Genomic DNA, 21342 nt, shown 5'->3' with positions numbered 1-21342 from the left:
CACAAACGCTACAAAGAAGAAGTAGAGAAGGATTACAAGATTTAACCAGCTTCTTCTTTGCAGGCAAGATTTCAGTACGTAGTAGAGAGGAGCTTGAACCCTTTGCTTTGAATCTTTATCACTTGAGAGCTTTCAAAAGGCTTGGAGAGCAATGGAACAGTATATATTTCGTTGTATTTGTTTTCTCGTTTCTTTCCGTGCTTTATACGTTGAGAAAACTAGCCGTTTCTCATGCCGCCGTCGCCGTGGATCGATTGAGGTCATATTCCAATCGATTCACAACTATCCGTTGGAAGCCATCGCGTCAAGATCGACGGTGCAGATTCTTTCATTTGACTTGGATCGATTGGAGGCAGCGTTTGAATCGATTCAGCCGCTTGCTCATGAAATCGCAGCTGCTTGAATCGATCGGCTGATCGATTCGGAGTGATTCTGTGCTTCGCACAGAATGTTCACGGATCGATCGGCCGATCGATTCAGTACCTTGAATCGATCGGCTGATCGATTCAGAACGATTCTGTGCTTCGCACAGAATGTTCACGGATCGATCGGCCGATCGATTCAGTACCTTGAATCGATCGGCTGATCGATCCAGACCCATTCTGTGCTGCGCAGAACTTTACCAATCGATCAGCCAATCGATTGCCTTAACTTCAATCGATCGGCTGATCGATTCAGAGGCAATTTGCCGCACAGCCATGTCTGAATCGATTTTCCAGTCGTTCTCTGACAGTGAGCCTATCACACACATAATCTTGTGACTTGCAGGAGCTTCTCTTGCCAAGAATCCGGTCCCCGACCTTCTTGGACTTCTCTTGCCTTGCATCTGGTCTTCTGACCTGCAAGAACTCTTTTTGCCAAGAATCCAGTCCTCGACCTTCTTGGTCTTCTCTTGCATCTGGTCTTCTGACCTGCAAGAAACTCCTCCTGCAAACTCACAATGCATGTTAGTTCCACCGTATTAACCTAAACTTAAATAATTGTCAACACATTGAAACTTCCAGGGCATGATTGCACCAACATTCTCTTCTGCCTAGCTTCACTCACCAGGACTTTCACCTAGCTTCACTCACTAGGATTTTCTTTTGTCTAGCTTCACTCACCAGGACTTCCTTTTTACCTATCTTCACTCACTAGGACTTCTCTTCTGCCTGGCTTCACTCACCAGGACTTTCACCTAGCTTCACTCACTAGGATTTTCTTTTGCCTGGCTTCACTCACCAGGACTTTCACCTAGCTTCACTCACTAGGATTTTCTTTTGCCTGGCTTCACTCACCAGGACTTTCACCTGGCTTCACTCACCAGGACTTTTCCAATTGCCTAGCTTCACTTACTAGGACTTTCACCTAGCTTCACTCACCAGGATTTCCTTTTTGCCTAGCTTCACTCACTAGGACTTCTCTTCTGCCTGCCTTCAATCACCAGGACTTTTCCAATTGCCTAGCTTCACTCACTAGGACTTCTCTTCTGCCTAGCTTCACTCACCAGGACTTTCACCTAGCTTCACTCACTAGGATTTTCTTTTGCCTGGCTTCACTCACCAGGACTTCCTTTTTACCTAACTTCACTCACTAGGACTTCTCTTCTACCTGGCTTCACTCACCAGGACTTTCACCTAGCTTCACTCACTAGGATTTTCTTTTACCTGGCTTCACTCACCAAGACTTTCACCTGGCTTCACTCACCAGGACTTTTCCAATTGCCTAGCTTCACTCACTAGGACTTTCACCTAGCTTCACTCACCAGGATTTCCTTCTGCCTAATTCACTCACTAGGTCTTTCACCTGGCTTCACTCACCAGGATTTTCCTTCTGTCTAACATCCCAGTTAGGACTTCCCAGTCAAGTATTTGGTCAACTTTGACCTACTTGACTCTTCTTCAACCAACCTGATCAGACCCTGATCAAAGGGGAATTGCACCAAACAATCTCCCCAAATGAACAACTGCACCTGCACTTGTCCATATCATCGAAGTCTTGTATTGTCAAACATTGAAACACAAACCAAGACTCAAGCTTGGTCAACCTTGACCTGAGGGATATTGCACCAACAATATATATATATATATATATATATATATATAAATTACTAATAAATTTTAAAATTATTTTCAATATAAAAAATAATATTAACATAATTTAATTTTAAACTTTACTAAATTAATTGAGAATTAGTCATATCTATATTTTTAGTAAAATAATAAAATAGAAAGATGTAAGCGATGTAAGCATCCGCAATTCGTTATAATATCCATCATCTCATAAAAAGCATAATGTCCATTGTCACATACTCATTATAACAACATATCTCTTTCACTCACATCCCTTTTAACATTAACACTCATTATTTATGGACCACACCGTCCACTCACTCATCTCTTTTACTATTTTTTTAAATCTTATTACTTTATTAAAAATCTCCCCCCTTTACTAACTTGGTGAAGTCTAAAATGAATTTACGTTAATATCCTTTTTTCTATTCACACTAAAAATAATTTCAAGATTTATTACTAATTCCACAAGTGAAGCAATCAATGATCTAGAGTTCGAGACTCAGTTGCGGCATATTATTATGAATTTTTCTCATCATTAATTTTCTCTGATTGTTTTATATAAAAAAATATAGTTTTCTTTAGTCTCATATCTTAAAATTGACAACACTATGATCAAAGAAGCTTCTATAAATATTTTAGGCCGACAATGTTAAAAAATATACTTTTCTTAGTTTTTTTTTACTAAGATAAGTATAATATTAAATTAAATTAATTTTTTTTCATAGGAAAACCGTAAGGGTAACATTCGAAAATCCAAACAATTCGGATTTTCAAATACCCAAATAATTCAAATTTTCAAAAGTCAGGTACTTTACCCTAATGACTCTATTAATTATTTTACTTTATTTTAATGTTAAAATAATTTAATTAATATAATTTCATTATAAAAGGTCAATGTGATTTCAATGTATTATATTACACACGCATCGCGTGTACACGATCACTAGTAATATTAAAAAATTTACAATTTAAAAAAAAAAATTAAAAAAAAAATGAGAGAGAGAGTGTTCAATGGTGTTCAAACCTTTGAACACTCTCTTTCCTCTTTCTTGTGAGTGGCCGTTATAATACTCAATAACGTCCCCTCACAATGGAGAAGGGGTGTTAAATGAGTATTATAATGTCATTTAACACCCGATTGAGTATGTTCTAAATTATCACAATTAATAACCGACCGAATCATATTTAAATCGAAATGAAATAAATTAAAATTTTATTTAACCAATTTTTTGAAAAAATCTAATAAATCAAATTGATAAAACGTCGTATGGAAAATTAAAATAATTAATTTTTCATCATAGAAATAATTTTCATCTATTGACTTGTTAAATCAAATTAAATTACATCAATAGACTATTATAAATTTTCAATTTAATTGATTTTAGATTTTTAAAAAATAAACCGATTGAATTATCATAATTAATCAATATTTAAAAATAATAATAAAATTTTAAATTAACCGAACTTTTATGGCTTAATGAGCCTTTTGCTCATCCCTTGTCACTCTGTACAATCGCAAATATCTAACATTTTATTCAATAAAATTTAAAATTATCTTTTTTCTACGTACAAAGATTAACAACATAATTTTAAAATTAATTTGCACCTTATATACTGATTTGGGTATTAAATGAGAACCACGGGCTGACATAGAAGACGAAGTCAAGGCTGACGTAGAAGACAAAGTTAAAGTGAGGTAGAAATCCAAGTCAAAAAAGATAACGATCAAAGGGTTACATTTGGACAGAGCTTAGCTTCTCATCTAGTATTGAGGCCTTCAATTCAAGGATGGCTGGCATAAGGACATGTCTTGCCTGAGAAATGAGCATCCCAGTCCTAGATATAATCAGATAGGTCTCACTAACCCAATTGTATCTAAATAACTTGAGATATTACTTTAGTGACTAGAAACCAGTCCCCAGTTGAGAAGACACCCAACCTAAAGTTTAGTTTAGTACCTTGGGACTTAGTTTGTCCTTCTCCATAAGACGAGCAACCTTGTATACGGTAGGATGGCCCTAGAGCCGTTCGGACTCAAGGGACCCGTTTATATGGATTCATCCAGAATCACAACATTATTCAAGCGGTCCTAAAGACAGAGCAGGAATTCATTCAAATATCTAGAGTCACAACAACATATATTCAAGTAGTTCTAAAGACAAGACAAGACAAGATTTTACTCAGATCTCCAAAATCATAATATATATTCGAGCGATCCTAAAGACAAGGTAGAATTTCACTCAAATCTCCAAAATCACAACATATATTCGAGCGCCCTAAAGACAAGGCAGGATTTCACTCAGAGCACCATAATTAAAGTTTCATTCATCTTTCACCACAATGGGCACCCCGTCAGGCTAACCTCCCATCGAGATATATCCAGGGAGCAACATGGTTAGAGAATCCTAATAGCTTGTTAGAGAATCATAACAGGCTGTTGGAGAATAACAACCATTTGTCAAAGAATATTCCTTTATGCTTCCCCTCAATCAACCTGTTATGATAATATAATCTTTCAATCGTATCATTGATAACGTCAATAACAAAAAGGGTGCATACGTGTAACGTAAGATTCCTCGGACTAGGGATATACTCCTTCCAAGATATGTTGAAATATGTCCGATGAAGTGTGCTAAAACACGTTTCGTAAACATGCATAGCAGAAGACTAAACATAAATAAATTTAATTTATTTACAACACACACCACATGCATGCAGGATACAATGGCACTAGATAAGATCATAAAACAAAACGAAAACGAATAACAATTATTTTAGGTATACCTTAAGGATGAACTATAAAGAGAAGGGCATCAATCGTAGCAACATTTGTCGAACATCGCCTCTATTCGTATCCATACCGAGCTCCTCAAGACAACTCCGTGAATATACGCCTCTCCTTCGGAAGTTACTAGCCACGAGCAAAGAAGAGGGATCAAGAGGAAAAAGAAGCAAAACAGGAAGAGGCTCTTCTTCCTTGTGTGTCACGGCTGTTGGATCGCGGCGACTGGCTAGAAGGGGGGTTGAATAGCCTACAAAAAAAAAAAACACAAAACCCTTCTCGACTTTTCTTAAACTAACAATTGCATAAAATAAATAAACAGAAAGTAAAAGAAGAGGCTCACAAAAATTTCACTTAGTTACAACTTGGGAGGTTGTTAATCGAAGGAAAATATCGCACTAGTACTCCTTCAGGCGAAGAAGCCTCTTACAGCAATAACGCACAGAAAATTAGAAGCTAAACTACAACTGAAAGCGTGCAAGTGTTGAAATACACAATTTCTGAGTTGATGAAAAACTTCTAAACCAAGGCTATATTTATAGCCTTGGTTGGGGCGCCCCGAAGGGTTCCAGGCGCCCTGAGGGGATAAAACTTTATCCCTGCCGCAACGGATCACGCTTGACATGATCTGGTCAAAAAGTCAACTCCGGGCGCCCGGACGGTCCGGGCGCCTGGAATGGATCCGGGCGCCCGGACCCCTAAGTCAACCAAGTTGACTTTCCGGTCCTGGCCTTCTGCTCCGGTTCCGTTCGCTTGGGTCATCTATGTCATCCGGAATAGGGCTCACACGAACCCAACTTCCGGTCTTCTCGAGCAGGCTTCCGCTCCGGCTTCTCGTCCCTCGGAATCGTCGCGTGCTTCCTTCTCGTCCGCCAGTGTACTCATCCGCAGTCTTTGTCCCTCGGAACCTCCTCACGTTTCCTTCTCGTTCGTCAGTGTACTTTTCCGCAACGCCTCGTCTCTCGAACGCACCGCGAGCCGTCCTTCTCGCTAGCTGCGTCTTCCGCTCGATTTCCTGTGCTCCTAAGCTCCTGCATACTTAGACACAAGGTTAAAAACACACAAAATCTAACTTAACTTGTTGATCACACCAAAACAACCTTGGGGTTCCAACAACGGCAACAAGAGGGACCACCCTCTTGTTGTTGGCGGCAGGAGAAAAGAGAGCGGAGACCGAGAGAGGAGAGTTAAGTTCAGGATTTCACAAAACTCTTATCAAGCCAACTAATGAATCGATGTATGTTTCTCTCTTAACCATACCAATATATGACCCTCATTAATGAGTTGGATTAGAAAGTCTAAATCCAACCCATTATCCTATAACCAAAAATTAGTTCATTAATTCTTTGGTTTGGTTCACAAATAAACTAAGTTGGTTCATGACTAATTTAAATAGGGTCTAACTCTTTCATAAGAGATGTGGCCTATCCATACTTCTGATTCGACAAGTATTTCCATATTTGTCTTATGTATGGTCCAACCAAATATTTATCACTTGATCTAAGAATCCTATTCTTTCACTTGTTTTACGTTTTTTAGAGACTTGTAGTCCGTGTGACCCAATAGGTTTCCGGTTTATCTTGACCGTCCATAATTAACTACTTAATTATGAAACGATCATGAGTGACACCTAGTAGTACATCATAATCCCCAATAAACCAAAAAATCATAATTGATTTCAAAATTAATTATGAATCCTTCAGTAGTAATAGTGAGTCGTGTCTCGTTCTTTTCACTCGTCTTATACTCACTTAATTCAAGACATGGTCTATGTGTCATTTCCCACTAGGCTGACTACGTCACACCTAACCCAAATAATACTTTCTCGTTTTATAGATTCAAATTACTTGTACATGTGTCCAAAAGTCTCGTACTCTTAACATGTGATGCTTTAACGAAAGACTTTCAGTAATAATTCTAACGAGTGGTCATAGGATATACGTCTCTTCGCAAGAAGCGGTGAATCCTCTGTGGTTATCCAAACACTTTCGGGCACTTCAACTTATATTCAATCATCCCGGGTTCACATCTCAATGAGATGCTTGCTTAAGATGTCAAAGTATAAGTTTCCATGACCAAGATGACTTATATACCTCAAGTCGAAGGAAAACTTGTACTCGAGCTGCAGTAAGAGCTTCGCAAACATATCCATATATGTAGATAACCATATGAAGTCTTACAACGAGTCACTCCAATAAACTAATTATCATAACTAGCATCCACATTTAACTCTCGACATCCTAATGTCTCCAGCCAGTGAGAAAATAGCCGCTTAGCGTCCCAAGGAGTATAACTCGTGCTAGTCTTACAGAATTGATGATGTCCGAATGCATCAATTCGACGACTAGGGAAATTCTAATACGTTCATAATTGTACATGTAGAGATAATCACAAGTTGTGATCCAATCACAAATTCTCTCATATTATGAATTGTATTTCGGACATTCAGTAAATGAGTTTAAGATTATCAAACATATAATATGCACTCAAATAATGAATATATATTTATCAAATAAATAGAAAAAACTATAAGGACATATCTCAAAATTTAACAAGATACATATACTTCGTTGCTCGACAACTTCTAACACTCGACATTCTCTGTTATCTCATGATTGTGAAGATTCTAATGGTGATATATAAACCAGGGGTCCTTCCCGATAGCGACGTACGCACACTTCATACATTGTACTTCGCGCGCATCTTGCTATTTATTCCTACTGTGCTACTTCCCACTCGGGTGATATACTGATTTGAGCATCGGAGGACCTTCGTTAGGACTCCTTCCCTGATTTTTGGGTGTGGACGTTCCATTGGCTCATTTGAGTGTGTGTAAGGAGCTTAACACACCAGCCAATGGTCCTTGATTCAATCTAAAGGTCTTCGCTTAGTCAACACCACTCCACCTCTAGCTTTTAGACAGGATTATATACCTTATATATAGGGCTATTGAATTTAAGGAAAAATAGACAAACTATTTAATTTGATTACTAAGGTTTCATAGGCCGAAGCAGGCACATGTCTCCATGACAATATCGACTAGTAATTATAATTTACTGGACAAGCTCTTCCTTGTAAGAAATTAATTAAATTTTTTATATCATATTTAACGTTGCTAGTCCAAAGTATTTATTTAAGTTTTTTCATTCACGGTGCTATCAATTATAAGATGCGGAACTAAAGAAAATCATGATAATAACAAAAGAAAATTATTAATAAATATTAAAATTATTTTTAGTATGAAAAAAAAATGACATTAATATAATTTTATTTTGATTTCATCAAAATTAATGTGTTAATAGTCTAGATTTTGGATAAAATCATAAAATAGTAAGATAAACAGGTGAGATGTTTCTTATCAATAAAGTGACGATCGATCGTCGAATCTAACAATTGATTATTAAATATTTTATTTTAACTGCTATAATAATCAATAGGTAACAACTTAGTAATCGACTGTTATTTTTTATTCAATCAAATTTGAACTTTTAAAATTAAGATCGAAGCGAGTTATCCAAATTAACTAATATTTTTTAAAAATAATTTTAAATTAACCTAATCGAAATTTGATTAAGTAATTTGATTTAACCCATTTACTCATTCTTAATCACTGTATATAATTACAACATATCTAACATTGTCTTTAATATATATATATATATATATATATATATATATATATATATATATATATATATATATATATATATATATATATATCCTCCCATTTACAACAACACTTTAAATGTTGGTATTTGTTAACTTCATAGTTCTGATAACATTATCCAAAACAATTTTATTTTAAATTATAAGAGAAATGTCTTTTAATTAAATTTTCATATAAACATAAAACAAAATTAAAATATGAGGAATCTCAAATTAAGAAAGAGTTTGTTTTAAAAGTCAACCTCTAAACGTGCATAAATAAATTGCAATGTGTTTACTAGTTATAACTATATACAGATATATATAAAGTTAATTCTCAATGAATATAAAATATTTTATTAGATATTTTATCTTTCTTGTGTAAACGATCATTTATACTAATATCCTTAGTCATTTACTATTTGTATACTGGACATTTGAGACGAACGATATTATTTTTGCTCCACTAAATAAATTAGACTTCAAATTTATATGTGATGGGTTATCTTCAAAATTAATCAAATATCTGAATTATATAATAAAAAAATTTTAAAAAAAATATTAATTATAGGCACACTAATAACTTAATAGAAAATTAAATAAATTTCAAAATTCCTTGGATAGATGAAGTTCTTGACGCTAAAATCACAAACAATGTCCACTAAGTACCCTAAGTACCCTTGCTGTTCTATATTAGACTATGCATCAAGTATTGCATCCACACAAATATTTTTTTATATATTATTATTATTATCATTATTATTATTATTAGTTTTAAAGAGTTATTCAACATTCTGAATTTCTGATCATGCCAGTGGAAAACATTATTGGAATAGGATTGTAAAAAAAAACTAAATATCCATTACAAAACAGGATAATTAAGTTCTTGAACGCTACTGAGTTAGAGTTGAGAAAGCACATTGAACCATTAATTCTACTATAATTATCAGCCAATGATAAATAACTTGCGTGGATTAATAATAACTACTGAAAATACATCCATGGGTTGACAAATATCGAATCACAAAACTGTTCAACTGCAAGAATCAAAGAAGTGGACCAGACGCATCAACTAAACAATCCAAATTGTTTGATTTATCCTAGTATTTACTAATCAAGCAACTCAATTGAAGTCCAAGGATAATAGAAAATCAAACACTCCAGCCTACAAATAGAGCATCGATAATTTAACGAACTTGCTCTAGCTATGGAAGCTTGTGAATACAAGGCCCCCAGTACAAAGTTCTTGGTAGCTACAACCAAAACAAGAATCAGTAAAGATTTCAGTAGGGGTGGAATCTGCGCCCGCGACTGCTATCGTTGTTCCCTCCGCTTGAACTGCTACCATAGTTTCGCCCATACTGCTGGTGGGTGCCCACAGGAAAGCCAGGTTGTTGCCTTAAACATTGCAGGGAACACAAGGACAAATGTAGTTAGTGAGATGAGACATCCACCCATGTCACCATGGATAAACTTCTCATGGAATTCATAGAACTTTGATATTTTTGTTGTAGTTAAGTTGTCAAGGAACAGGAGGCAAATTATGAACATAAGGAAAGTCTCCTCACTTACAATACATATCCAAGTCGTCCATCCGGTAAGATCATTGGCACCATGGCCGCGCCAGACGGAGTATGCCCCCTTCCATAAATCATGGGCTGAAAGGTAGACGAAATAAGAAACACATGGCAAATGGAAAACATGGAGGAAGCAATTACCAATAAACACAAGTAAATATCTCCAACTGCTTTTGTCTTACAAGAATTTTATACCTGAGCAAGCCCTGGGGCGAAAGCACCATATGGACCTCCAAGGACACCATATCCAAACCCAGGTGAATAGTTTGGAAGCAAAGCAGCTTCCTGAGCACTTAATGCTGGCTCAGGTTTTTTACTTTCTGCCGGAGGCTTTGCTAGTGAACAGTCAAGGACATCACCTATTTAGGACAAACAATATGTAACAAGGAATGATAATTAGAAAACAACTAGATTTTCATGATAAAAAATGCACAACAAAGAATCACCATCTAATTCATATTTCTCAGTGTGCTCGAGTGCCTTCATAGCCATGAACCTATCTTTGAAATGCACAAAACCAAATCTCTTCTCATGTCCAGGCTTTGCTGGGAGTAGTACAACCTTTGTGATTTCACCATGACACTCGAATAGCTCTGTAACCTGATCTTTTGTCACATCCTTTGGCAAGTTCTTAACATAAATAGCCTTCACCTGTAAGGTTTAGCAAGAAGACAATGTAAGTGAGAAGTTTCTGGGAAAGATCTGACCTTGGCTATGAAACAATAACAAAGCAGGCTGTACATAATTTACCTGAGAACTAGAAGAGTCCCCGCTCCTAGGATCAGCCCAGCTCACCGTTGGGGACTTTTCATCTAACTTAAATTTTGGAGCGGACATCTTGCTCCTTGAGTATTCAGCACATGCATGGTTATAATACTCGATGAAGGCATAGCCACGGTTATGAGAAGGGTTTTGGGGGTCTGTAGACTGAGAACGAAATAATTATTCGATTAATTCCAAAAAATTATGAAACTTCCACAACAATGAGGCTAGATTTGAGGAAGGATACTGTAAAAAAACAGAAGGAAAGATGTGTTGTGAGGCCAAATATTAACCTTTATCAACTCCACTTTATTCACTCCAGGGCCAATACTTGTTACAACTTTCTTCAAATCATCCAATGACCAAGTCCGAGGAATATTACCAATAAACAGTCGATTTTTTGCTTGAGATGTTGAACACTTCACTTTTTTACCCTAAATACATTGACATACCATGGATATTCAGATAATGATTTTGAAAACAAAGTGTCAAAGTGACTCACAAAGAAAAAGCTGAAGGATGTCTACCTTGAATCCAGTATTATTTAGTACTTCAATAGCTTTTAATGCCAACTCTGCAGTTTTGAAAGTAACAAATCCATATCCTTTATTCTCTGAGGAATTCTTCTCTTTCATCACTCTCACCTGTGGTTGCAGATCTTGAATATAACTGATTTTACAAATAAACAGAACACAACAGAAAAATATCATATGGCTCACCTCAGTCACCTCTCCAGCAGACTCACAAAACCTTCTCAATTCATCTTCAGATGCATTAAGAGTTAATCCACCAACATAAATTTCTGATCCATGAGGAGGAAGAGAAAGGAGTTCTTCGTGCTTCTTTCTCTCTGCCTCATCCATTTTCTCATCTATATTTCCATTGGTAGTGGTGGTTTCTTGTTCCTCCTCGACCTCCTCCTCTACAATTTCCTCTTCCTCTTCTTCTACCTCTTCTTCTACTTCTTCATATTCAACCTCTTCTTCCACCTCTGGATCAAAGTCAACTTGTTCCTCAGGTTCAACCGGGTTTTCTGGTTCAGTTGAATGAACAGAAGCGGCTCTTGCCCTTGGCATCTTGTGTATTTTAAAGAAGCCCACAGGGCACTGTGAAAGAGGAACAGGAGCAAAAAGCATTCCCAAGAGGAGGAAAATAGATACACCAGAATGAGGAAAATAGAAAAGGGCAACAAGTGTTATAGAACAAGAATCTGAAGATAATCAGAGCCATGATATGGCTCAAAGGAATTTCAAAGTCATAGTTTTTTGTGGTTGGTAATAATTTGAGTACTAAGAGACAAGCAAGAGAAAATATTTCAATGATAATGAAGCAAGTGATTCTCGCGGAGGCAACATAACGAGAAAATATGACTAAATAAGATATGAAGCAGAAGTCCAATGTAATCATGTTGGTCTATGTGCACAAATATTTATTTTCCAATGCACAAGAATCAAAGAAAAAAAGGAAAAGGAAAAAAATAATGTGAGAAATAAGCAATGAAATGAAATTATATTGACAACTAAATAAAAGAATGAGCAGAGCAATCATGTTTACAAATGTTATCACAGAATTACGGAAGAATTCTACTATTAAACAGAAAAAACACTTACTCCGCGAAAAGACTATTAGTGCTACTGCAAGCAGAAAATAATAGTTAAGCCATCCAAAATGATTTCTAATCTCACAAGGTACTAATCAGTCGATGAAATAAAATTCCAGTATAGACTACTAGTGATCAATCACCAAACCATGTACCAAATATTATTAGGGAACAACTAAATACATGGCTTAGTGTGACGATTAAGTTTCATTGGTGCACATTTCTTAGTCAAGAAAGACTGATCACTCAGTAACTTCTTCTGCATGCACATTATAAACATTCCAATCTTGCTACTATGACTCACCCATATCATCTATCCATATATTCCAAAGCTAGAGCCAGACTAGAACTTATATATATTACCTGAAGAACCAATAAAACAACTTATATATATATATATAGCCTAACAAATTCTCAAAAGAGAGACCATGTACCCTACTACCCTGGGCAATTGCATTCCCGCATATATGCATAAATATATTGTTTACTTTGAGGTGCACTTAGGGCATCCACATACGTAGAACTTCTTCATGAGCTCTTTCGTTGCCATATCCGTGCCACATTAAAAGTAAAAAACCTCATACATCTTTCTACTATAAAAAAAACCTTTCAACAACTCCTTCACTGAGTCCCACACTTTTCATTATATATATTTCTCATCTCTCTTTCATATTTTAAATTATATATAATTAAATTTTTATAAAATTTAAATTCACAAATTAACAAGGAAAATAATGTTACCAAACCTTTTTTTAATATTTTATTATTTTTATTTGTTTAAACAGAAATTAAAAAAAACATTTAATAAAAAAACACACGAAGAAGCAGCTCTCCTCGAAATCAATGAAGGAGCTCCCACTGTGGATGCTCTTATATAGCCATCCCTGATAGGCTTTACTTCGGACCAGAGAAGACAACAATAGCCAAGAATCTACTCCAACCAGGCTAATGGATAGTTTCTCAACCAGATATGGTAGGATGAACTCAATGGTCTCTCTATTTGTTTTACCTTCTCTATTAAACTTCAATTTCTTCTCCTATCGTCATTCGTCTACCAAAGAGGTAGCTAACAGTATCATATTACGGGCAGAACTAAATGAGAAGAAGTAAACGACATACAAAACAAAAATCCATTCAGTAGACAAGGGGGTGAACATAACTCAGAATATGAAGGGATGAACCATTAAGGGCAAAGGCCCCCCAACTCATCAGATTAAGAAAATTTTCACTTTCCTAACAACAAGAATGCGAAATCACTCGAAGTCCTCACCCACAGAAACCATAAAAGAAAATTCTTAAAATAGTAAGTAGTAACCCTAGCCATTTTCCAACCTCCGAGGCATGAATCCCACAAAAAGTCTTTTTTTAGAAAGAAAATTTCGAGAAGGAAGAGAAGAGCGCAAAAAGACTCACCAGAGAAACAAGCGCAGGAGACGAAGAGATGGGAACCGCTCGAGATGCGGCGGTAGTTTGAAGCACCCGCTCACCAGAGACTAGAAGAGAAGTGGGATTGGGAACCCTAGCGGCGGAGAAGCAGAGGAATCAATCCAACCGGCAGGAACTGCTTTTATTCATTCAATGATTTTACAGAAACGCCCTTGCCTTTTTTTTAGTTGGTATTAAATATTTAACTAATTGGATGACTGATCGGGTCCCACTTAAATTTTACTAAATAAGTTATAAATTTTGTTTATTTAACGGATTCGACTCGGAACCCGTTTCGGAAGTCGTTTGGGTGGTTAGTGGGTATGATGTGTCGCGTCGCTTCTGGATCGCATCTTTCGCCATGTACTGAAATTTATAGGTTTGGGCGTTTCTCCGATTAGGGCTGAAGCACCTGGATTCCGTCAATGGACGACACCGACGACGAAGACGCCGGATATCCTCCCGAACCCCGCCACCTCAAGCCTCGGCCCGCCCTTTCCTCGTCGACACGCCCCAATCCTCCTCGTATTGGTCGTCACTCAGCTGATCTCGCCAGAGACGACGAGGAGGAGCAGCAGAAGCGAAAGCAGAATTATGCGGATCGACCTTCAGACGACGAAGATGATGATGTAGGCGGTCGCGATGGGGACTCCAGCGGCGAAGACGTTGATTCCTCGTCCGACAACCGCGAGAAGCGTCGGCGGATCGATAAATTCGCTTTAGGGTTCGAACTTGCCCCGCATGTGTCCGCTCCTCCCGTGGCTCCTTCCAAGCCTCCCACCCGGATTTTACCGACGGAGTGGTCGGAAGAATTGACCTTTGTCCTTCTCGATAGCTGGGGTGATCGCTATATGCAGAATGGAAGGAAGAGTCTCCGGCCAGATCAGTGGAGCGAGGTCCATAAGAAGGTTTTGCAGAGTTCCAGGGTTCATCGAACGGATTCTCAGTGCCGGAACCGTATCGATACCCTAAAGAAGAAATACAGAAAAGAGAAGGCGATTTTGACAGCGGACGGAAAATCTGGAAGCAAGTGGGTGTATTTCAAGAAGATGGATGCCTTGATGTCACTGCCGTCATCGTCCCTTCTATCTTCAGGAAAGCAGCCGCTGCCGCCTCCACAACCAAAGCTGCCCTATGGTGTTGATGCTGGAGAGAATGTGTTTGGTAGTTCTTATGTCCACCGAGATAGTTGTGATGGTAATAGTGCAATGAGGGATTGTGTAAGTGAGGACGACTCTGATGGGTTTCCACCAAAGAGGGAAAATTTATCGGGGAGCTCAGATTCTTCCTTTAGGATGCTGGCTGAGTCGATTAGGAAGTTTGGGGAGATCTATGAGAAGATGGAGAGTAACAAGAGGCAGCAGATATCAGAGATAGAAAGGATGAGGAAGGAGATCCAAAGGGATTTGGAGGTGCAAAAAAGACAAATTTTGGAGAGAGCACAATTAGAAATTGCAAAATTAAGTGAGGAACATGGGGATGGTAATGATGAAGAACAAGAAGACGAAGATGATAACAGTGGTTCTACTGAGAACTTGGGCGGGTAATCTACTATCACTTTTTAACTTTTTCCTTTGTTGTGTATACTGCGTTTGATCTCTTTTTATATCAGTACTTTCTTGCTGACCGTTTTCTTAGGTAAATTGATAACAAATTATCTTCTAAATTTGAAATTGTGCATGATACATTTTCTTAGTACTTGTAGCTTATTCACTTAGGGCGCATGCCCTCAGGGAAAAACTCCTCCCACCCTCTATCCACTTGGCAATCGGCTATAAACTAACTGTGTGATTTACTTCCCTTCACATTATCTTAGGGTGGGCTGTGAGTTGCTACAATTGTACCTTATTCACTTATGACTTTCTAATAATAACATTTGGGAGTTTGTTGCAATATAGATATATTTTTAATCTTCACTCCTAAGTGAGAGAAGACTAGAAGGTCTAGGCTTCTATTTTTATTGGGTACAATAACATTAAATGTGGTGCTTGACATACTGATGGATCCATTTGATGCAACTTTACAAGTATTAATGATTCATACCATATCTCCTCAACCAAGTTTTGATAATTTATTCTGATCAAATTCTCATCATGCAAATTTCTCTACTGTGAATTATTGAGCTTACAAAGGCTTTATAGCTAACTTTTCATATAAAACCTGAGATTATTTATTGTAATTGGTGATTCAGATAAAATGTCCTGTCATATAGACTACTAAAATTTCTTTGATGTTTACTGATGTAATGTAATAACATAAGCTATAATCGATGGCTTTACTTATAGGTACTACTAGGATATGCTATCATGAAATCAGAAATCTGAATTATAGAATCAATGGCATGTTCTGGGTCCTGTGATCTGAAGCTGAGTATATCCATATTGGATAAGTTCTCTATGAGGCATTTTTATTAGCTCGAGTATTGCAAATCAAACCTGTTGAAACCCAACCGAATAAGATGAAATTGAAATTTTCAAAAACATAATGGGAGCAAAATAACATGCAACCTACCATAAGTTTGTACTTTCTAATTTTAGTATCAAGTGACAATTCTTGTATGTCTAATCACTCAGAAAATCTCAATGACAAATATATTTATTATTTGGAATTGTAAATTTGGTTATTTAATTTAGTTTCTTTTGTAATTGACTAATTTTGCAATGCAAATCAAACACAACTGATTTAGTAAAATCACACACACACACCAAAAAAAAAAAACTGAAACTTTTGGCTTGATTCATTTTTTTGGTTCGGACACAATAATAGATTGTGGGTCTTGAACACTTTCTTCAGAAGTTTTCTCTGATTGGTGTCTTGATTGGTATAAGCCTTTTACCTTCAAATTTCTTTAACACTATGTTTATTTTCTTCAACATTCTTAGCACAGATTGTTTTAGGCTTCTAATTTGTTGTCTTCTTCTTGTAGGTTTATCTCTGCTTCCCTCTTCCTCACTGCTTTTGTATGATCGATCCAGTGATTGCTTCTCTTCCATTGGCTATTTGGGTACTCTATTTACGTTCAACAAGAGATTCAGAACCAGAATGTTGTGCTTGGAAGCTGTTGAAATTTTTATTTTCGTTTGAAATAATCTTATTATGTGCCAAGAATGAAGAACAATTTAGCTGTTGGTGGATAGGAAGAGTGATGTTTCCATCACGTTGAATAGCTACTGAAGACAATGGAGAGTTCATGACGAGACATCAGTAACTTATACATTTGCATGATATATTCTTTTCTCAAGAGTATCAATGAATTTTTATTGGCGATAATTTTGCTAATAATGCTACATTAAATGTATTTTTAAACTAATCACATCCTGACGCAACTTTAGACGTTGCCCTGTCTCTCAGATCACATCAATGTCATTTCCCAGATTATTATTCTGAATTTAATAATTTTTCATCGACGGCTAAGATTCTTCTTGTGGGCCCTCAGTTGCAATCGTAACCGTCGCTTTCGAGGACAAGGGACCTTGCTGTTGCTATTTTATTCGCCGTGTCTTATTTTCATTATATACCCTTTTCGGGCACTGTACTTCCTCCCCTTGCGACCTCGCCTCTGCTGAGCGATCCAATCCGATCTCGGAATGAGGGCGCGGGGAGAACGAGGGAGGCTCCGATCTATCGAGTTCCGGCTGCTACTCGGCTTCTTCTCGCCGAACAAGGCCTCTGATCGAGTTTTTCTAGCCTGATCCGTGATCTCGGAGCCCCTCGTCCGATTTCACTCCCCAACGACTTGAGGTTTTGCTTTCCCTTGGTTTCCTTCTTGCAGTCGCTTTCCAGGTTGACGTCTTCGATGGTCTCGCTTCAGGTTGCTCGGCCTTGACGCTACGTGGACGGGCATTGTGTTTGCTCTTGAATCTCGGATGCTTCCTCGTGTTTGCTTGGTTTCTACTGGAAAGTACAGTACTTCTGACGCCAAGATTGTCCGTTCTTTTCATTACGAAAGAAATGATCCTTTTTCCTTCTCGAAACAATTCGAACCTGCGTTGCAATTGTTGGTTTCTTTTTCTTTGCGCAAAAAGTACCTTTGTTATATCTTGTCTGAAATCGAACTGCAATTTGCTGTAGGTTTGGGACATTTTTTTCTCGTCGCCAAACTTTGGCAGCATGAGTTTTTGATCTGACTCCACCCCCAACTTGGGCACCATGTGGAAGCAATTCCTAAGTAGATTACCTCGAAAGTCTTCCAAATCTGATGCTTCCCCTCGCTCCTCCCATGGCCAATCCGGCAGCGATGTGACGACGTCTGCGAACGGGAACCCAATCCAGAGGACCAGCAGCGGTAATGTAGTTGCCTCCCGATCGACCACTGTCAAGCGGACTGCTTCTTCCATATTCCCGTCGAGTGTAGTAACCAGCATCGATCCTCTACTTTTATTCAATGATGTTTCTGATACAGAAAAGCAGAACCTTTTCGTCAGCAAGTTGAATCTTTGTTGTGTTGTCTTCGATTTCTCGGATCCCAACAAGAACTCTGCTGAGAAGGATAAGAAGCGGCAGGCACTATTAGATAGCATCGATTACGTTGACTCTGAGGGTTCTTGTTTCACTGAGCCCATCATTTCTTCTAGCTGTAAGATGTTTGCTAGCAACTTGTTTAGGGCCTTCCCACCTAATACTCGCTCCAGTTCTGGTGGTGGCGAGACTGAAGAGCAAGAGCCCACGTTTGAACCAGCTTGGTCACACCTGCAACTTGTCTATGATTTGTTCCTTAAGTTTTTAGAGTCGTCCTCACTTGATGCCAAGATTGCGAAGAAGTATGTGCATCATTCTTTCATTGTGAGACTGCTGCACCTCTTTGATTCCGAGGATCCCAGGGAAAGAGATTGCTTGAAAGCAATCTTGCACAGAATCTATGGAAAATTCATGGTGCATCGTCCGTTCATCCGGAAAGCAGTGAGCAATATATTTTACCAGTTTGTGTTTGAAACAAACCGACATAATGGTATTGCTGAATTGCTTGAAGTTTTTGGAAGTGTCATCAGTGGGTTTGCGTTGCCTCTAAAAGAGGAGCATAAACTGTTCTTATGGAGGGTCCTAATACCTTTGCACAAGCCAAAAGGCCTAGGTGTCTATCATCAACAGCTAATTTACTGTGTGACACAATTTGTAGAGAAAGAGCCTAAGCTAATAATTGCAGTTATAAATGGGTTATTGAGATATTGGCCTGTGACTAACAGTCAAAAGGAAATCATGTTTTTAAGTGAGTTGGAGGAAATCTTGGAAGCCACTAATGAAGTGGATATCCAGAAGTGTATGCTTCCTTTGTTCCAGAGGATTGGATATTGTATTAATAGCCCCCATTTCCAGGTGATCTAAACCCTTTAACCAGTCATGCTCAAATTATCTTATTTATGTAAACTTACTTTGACTGCGTAACGAAGTTATGTCTGATCTTGTTATTGAGAGCATAAAGGTAAATCCTTTTGACCTACTGATGAATGGGGATGAATTCTTGTGTGAGGTTCACTGATAGGTTTTCTTGAAAATATTATTATTGTCGCCGAGTACGTTAATTTCCTCGTACTTTCTGTTTTCTTGTTAAAAAAAAGAGAGTCCAATGTGGGTTTTTTCATGTTCCATTATTTGCTCTTAATAATGACCTTACGATTTAAGACATAGCTTGTTAAAAGTTAAGGGCAAGCATTCAAAAACCTCTTCTCAAGGAGAATGAAAGGAGTAACTTCTACCCTAGACAAATTTAGGATTTTATTCCAGCAAGACCACCAACACGGTCCAACTGAGCTAGTTGACACCTTCAAGCATTGAAAACTTTTTCACTTATCTCTAACATTTGTGCATTCTATGCGATTCTAGCTCAACTGCAGCTGAATTAGTTGAACTTGCAAGTGCTGAATGCCACTTTGTTCTATTTGTATCATATGTTTCAACAGCACAGGGTGAATGCATGCATATGGAATTTAGTAATTCATGTAACCTTTACAATGAACTTTTGACTGTTCTTACTTTTGCATGACGCCGTGCTCCTGTAATTAGCTAAATGCTGTCATTATATCTGTGTTAATATGGACCTATGTTTGGTGTTAGTTAATTGTTTAACCAGTCATTTAGTATCAAATAGACAATTGGATTGCTGCTTCTTTATGGAGTCCTATACTAAATCACTGAACGAATTTGAAGTATAGATACAAATGGTTTGTGATTAGTAAAACCTTGTTCACAGGGCATCTGATAAATGAAGGTACATCAATTTTAGTGCCTCTTTCGAATCTGACTTTAACAATAAATTGTGGGTCAAGTAAGCATTTGTATGTCCACGAAAAAGTTACCTGTAGTGTGAGTATTCATGAAGAACATGCAGTAATTCCCAGAGCTTAGATCACAAACTCAAAGTCTGATTCTCCATTTGTATTCTAAAATTCATCACTAGTTTGATTGTAATAGTGGTCTGTAGATGGCAATTAGTGACCTAAACCCTTTTGAATCATGTTTAGTTCTTAAGCAAGTGTTTCTATCCCTTCTATTCAGTAAATTGGTTCTTGGAATGATCTGCATGGACTAGCACATTTGGTGATGATAATGATATTCAATACCCAATTTTGCGCCTTCTTTTTACAAAAGGGTTTACATGGCTTCCAGGTTGCAGAGAGAGCCTTACTCATGTGGAACAATGACCGAGTGATTAGTCTGGTATCACAAAATTGGCAATCAGTAATGCCACTAATATTGCCGGCGTTGGAAAGGAACATTCGCAGTCATTGGAATCAAGCTGTTTTGAACCTGACGCAAAACATTAAGAAGTTATTATACGAGATGGATGAAGAACTATTTCTAGCATGCAAAAAGAAGTTTGAGGAGGAGGAAGTGAAACAAGATTTAATGGAGAAGCGAAGGATGACCTGGGAGCATCTGGAGTCGACTGCTGCTTTCCAACCAGCAACTAGGAACGTAGCTGTCCAGGTGAGACCTGTTATTTCTCCTCCAGTTGTTGCTGCTCTCTCTTGAAGTATCAGAGATGTTATCGTTTGTGAGAAAACCTACAAAGAGTATCTCGAGGTCATGCTGTATTTGAACCTTATTGGATCCTCTAGTTACTATTATCCGTGTTGAGATGTGTCATAGAGAAAAGCTTGTGTGAGTTATGGCATCCATTGTTGTGATGATATTTATTATCAGCATAAGCAGATTGCTTATTCCATCTTTTTCGTCTATTGCTTTTGATCAGAATTTTGTCAAGATCTTATTGCGTTCGTGCATTGCGAGTCCAAAGATTCAGTGAAATTTGGCAATGTTTGACAGATCGTTATTGAATGCAGTGGTTACAAAGATTAAGTGCCATGAGTCCTACTTTGTTTTTTTTTAAGTGATTAATTGTTATTAATAAGTAATGTAACTTATCTTATTCATTTGTATTTAATAATTAATTAAACAAACAATTTCGTTTAGATTTGAGAAAAATTTATAATTCGCTGAAGCATATAAAATGATGGGAAGTAGCTCCGAGTACGATTACTCAGACGGGAGTGATAGGCC

The 21342-nt window shown here is 37.5% G+C and overlaps 3 protein-coding genes across 8 annotated transcripts; 2 read left to right on the top strand and 1 right to left on the bottom strand.

Annotated features, from left to right (window-relative positions):
• Positions 1–9554: 9554 nt before the first annotated feature.
• LOC121983973 (heterogeneous nuclear ribonucleoprotein Q-like) lies at positions 9555–13990 on the bottom strand. 3 transcript variants are annotated; one of them, XM_042536701.1, is made up of 9 exons: positions 13834–13990; positions 11540–11926; positions 11348–11464; positions 11114–11254; positions 10809–10985; positions 10505–10709; positions 10254–10417; positions 10054–10139; positions 9555–9879 (listed from the first exon to the last, which is right to left on the bottom strand). In XM_042536701.1, exons 2-9 carry the CDS (start codon positions 11894–11896, stop codon positions 9765–9767), a joined length of 1362 nt encoding a protein of 453 aa, XP_042392635.1. In that variant the 5' UTR covers positions 11897–11926; positions 13834–13990; the 3' UTR covers positions 9555–9764. The 3 variants fall into 3 exon arrangements, with proteins under 3 accessions (XP_042392635.1, XP_042392634.1, XP_042392633.1); XM_042536700.1 differs by having other exon boundaries at positions 11540–12233; positions 13834–13976; XM_042536699.1 differs by having other exon boundaries at positions 11540–13965.
• Positions 13991–14162: 172 nt separating this feature from the next.
• LOC121983972 (trihelix transcription factor ASIL2-like) lies at positions 14163–17122 on the top strand. The gene is made up of 2 exons (XM_042536697.1): positions 14163–15388; positions 16772–17122. The coding sequence occupies exons 1-2, from the start codon at positions 14271–14273 to the stop codon at positions 16809–16811; spliced, it is 1158 nt and encodes a 385-aa protein (XP_042392631.1). The 5' UTR covers positions 14163–14270; the 3' UTR covers positions 16812–17122.
• Positions 17123–17351: 229 nt separating this feature from the next.
• On the top strand, positions 17352–21007 carry LOC121983971 (serine/threonine protein phosphatase 2A 57 kDa regulatory subunit B' kappa isoform-like). Of its 4 annotated transcripts, none has more exons than XM_042536693.1 (4): positions 17352–17586; positions 17657–17746; positions 17917–19158; positions 20449–21007. In XM_042536693.1, the coding sequence occupies exons 3-4, from the start codon at positions 17995–17997 to the stop codon at positions 20812–20814; spliced, it is 1530 nt and encodes a 509-aa protein (XP_042392627.1). In that variant the 5' UTR covers positions 17352–17586; positions 17657–17746; positions 17917–17994; the 3' UTR covers positions 20815–21007. The 4 variants fall into 4 exon arrangements, with proteins under 4 accessions (XP_042392627.1, XP_042392629.1, XP_042392628.1 ...); XM_042536695.1 differs by having other exon boundaries at positions 17657–17842; XM_042536694.1 differs by having other exon boundaries at positions 17352–17746.
• The last annotated feature ends 335 nt before the right edge of the window (positions 21008–21342 follow it).

Source organism: Zingiber officinale, chromosome 5B, assembly GCF_018446385.1.
Source record: "Zingiber officinale cultivar Zhangliang chromosome 5B, Zo_v1.1, whole genome shotgun sequence".
Lineage (NCBI taxonomy): Eukaryota > Viridiplantae > Streptophyta > Magnoliopsida > Zingiberales > Zingiberaceae > Zingiber > Zingiber officinale.
This window is presented reverse-complemented; position numbering and strand designations above follow the sequence as displayed.

Coding starts and splice junctions, on each gene's coding strand:
- LOC121983973 (XM_042536700.1), bottom strand. CDS start 11,956: ATGCTTTTTGCTCCTGTTCCTCTTTCACAGTGCCCTGTGGGCTTCTTT. Junction 10,986..11,113: donor ATAAAGTGGAGTTGATAAAG/GTTAATATTTGG, acceptor TTTCGTTCTCAG/TCTACAGACCCCCAAAACCC. Junction 10,418..10,504: donor TGAGAAATATGAATTAGATG/GTGATTCTTTGT, acceptor TGTCCTAAATAG/GTGATGTCCTTGACTGTTCA.
- LOC121983972 (XM_042536697.1), top strand. CDS start 14,271: ATGGACGACACCGACGACGAAGACGCCGGATATCCTCCCGAACCCCGC. Junction 15,389..16,771: donor TCTACTGAGAACTTGGGCGG/GTAATCTACTAT, acceptor TTCTTCTTGTAG/GTTTATCTCTGCTTCCCTCT.
- LOC121983971 (XM_042536693.1), top strand. CDS start 17,995: ATGTGGAAGCAATTCCTAAGTAGATTACCTCGAAAGTCTTCCAAATCT. Junction 19,159..20,448: donor TTAATAGCCCCCATTTCCAG/GTGATCTAAACC, acceptor CATGGCTTCCAG/GTTGCAGAGAGAGCCTTACT.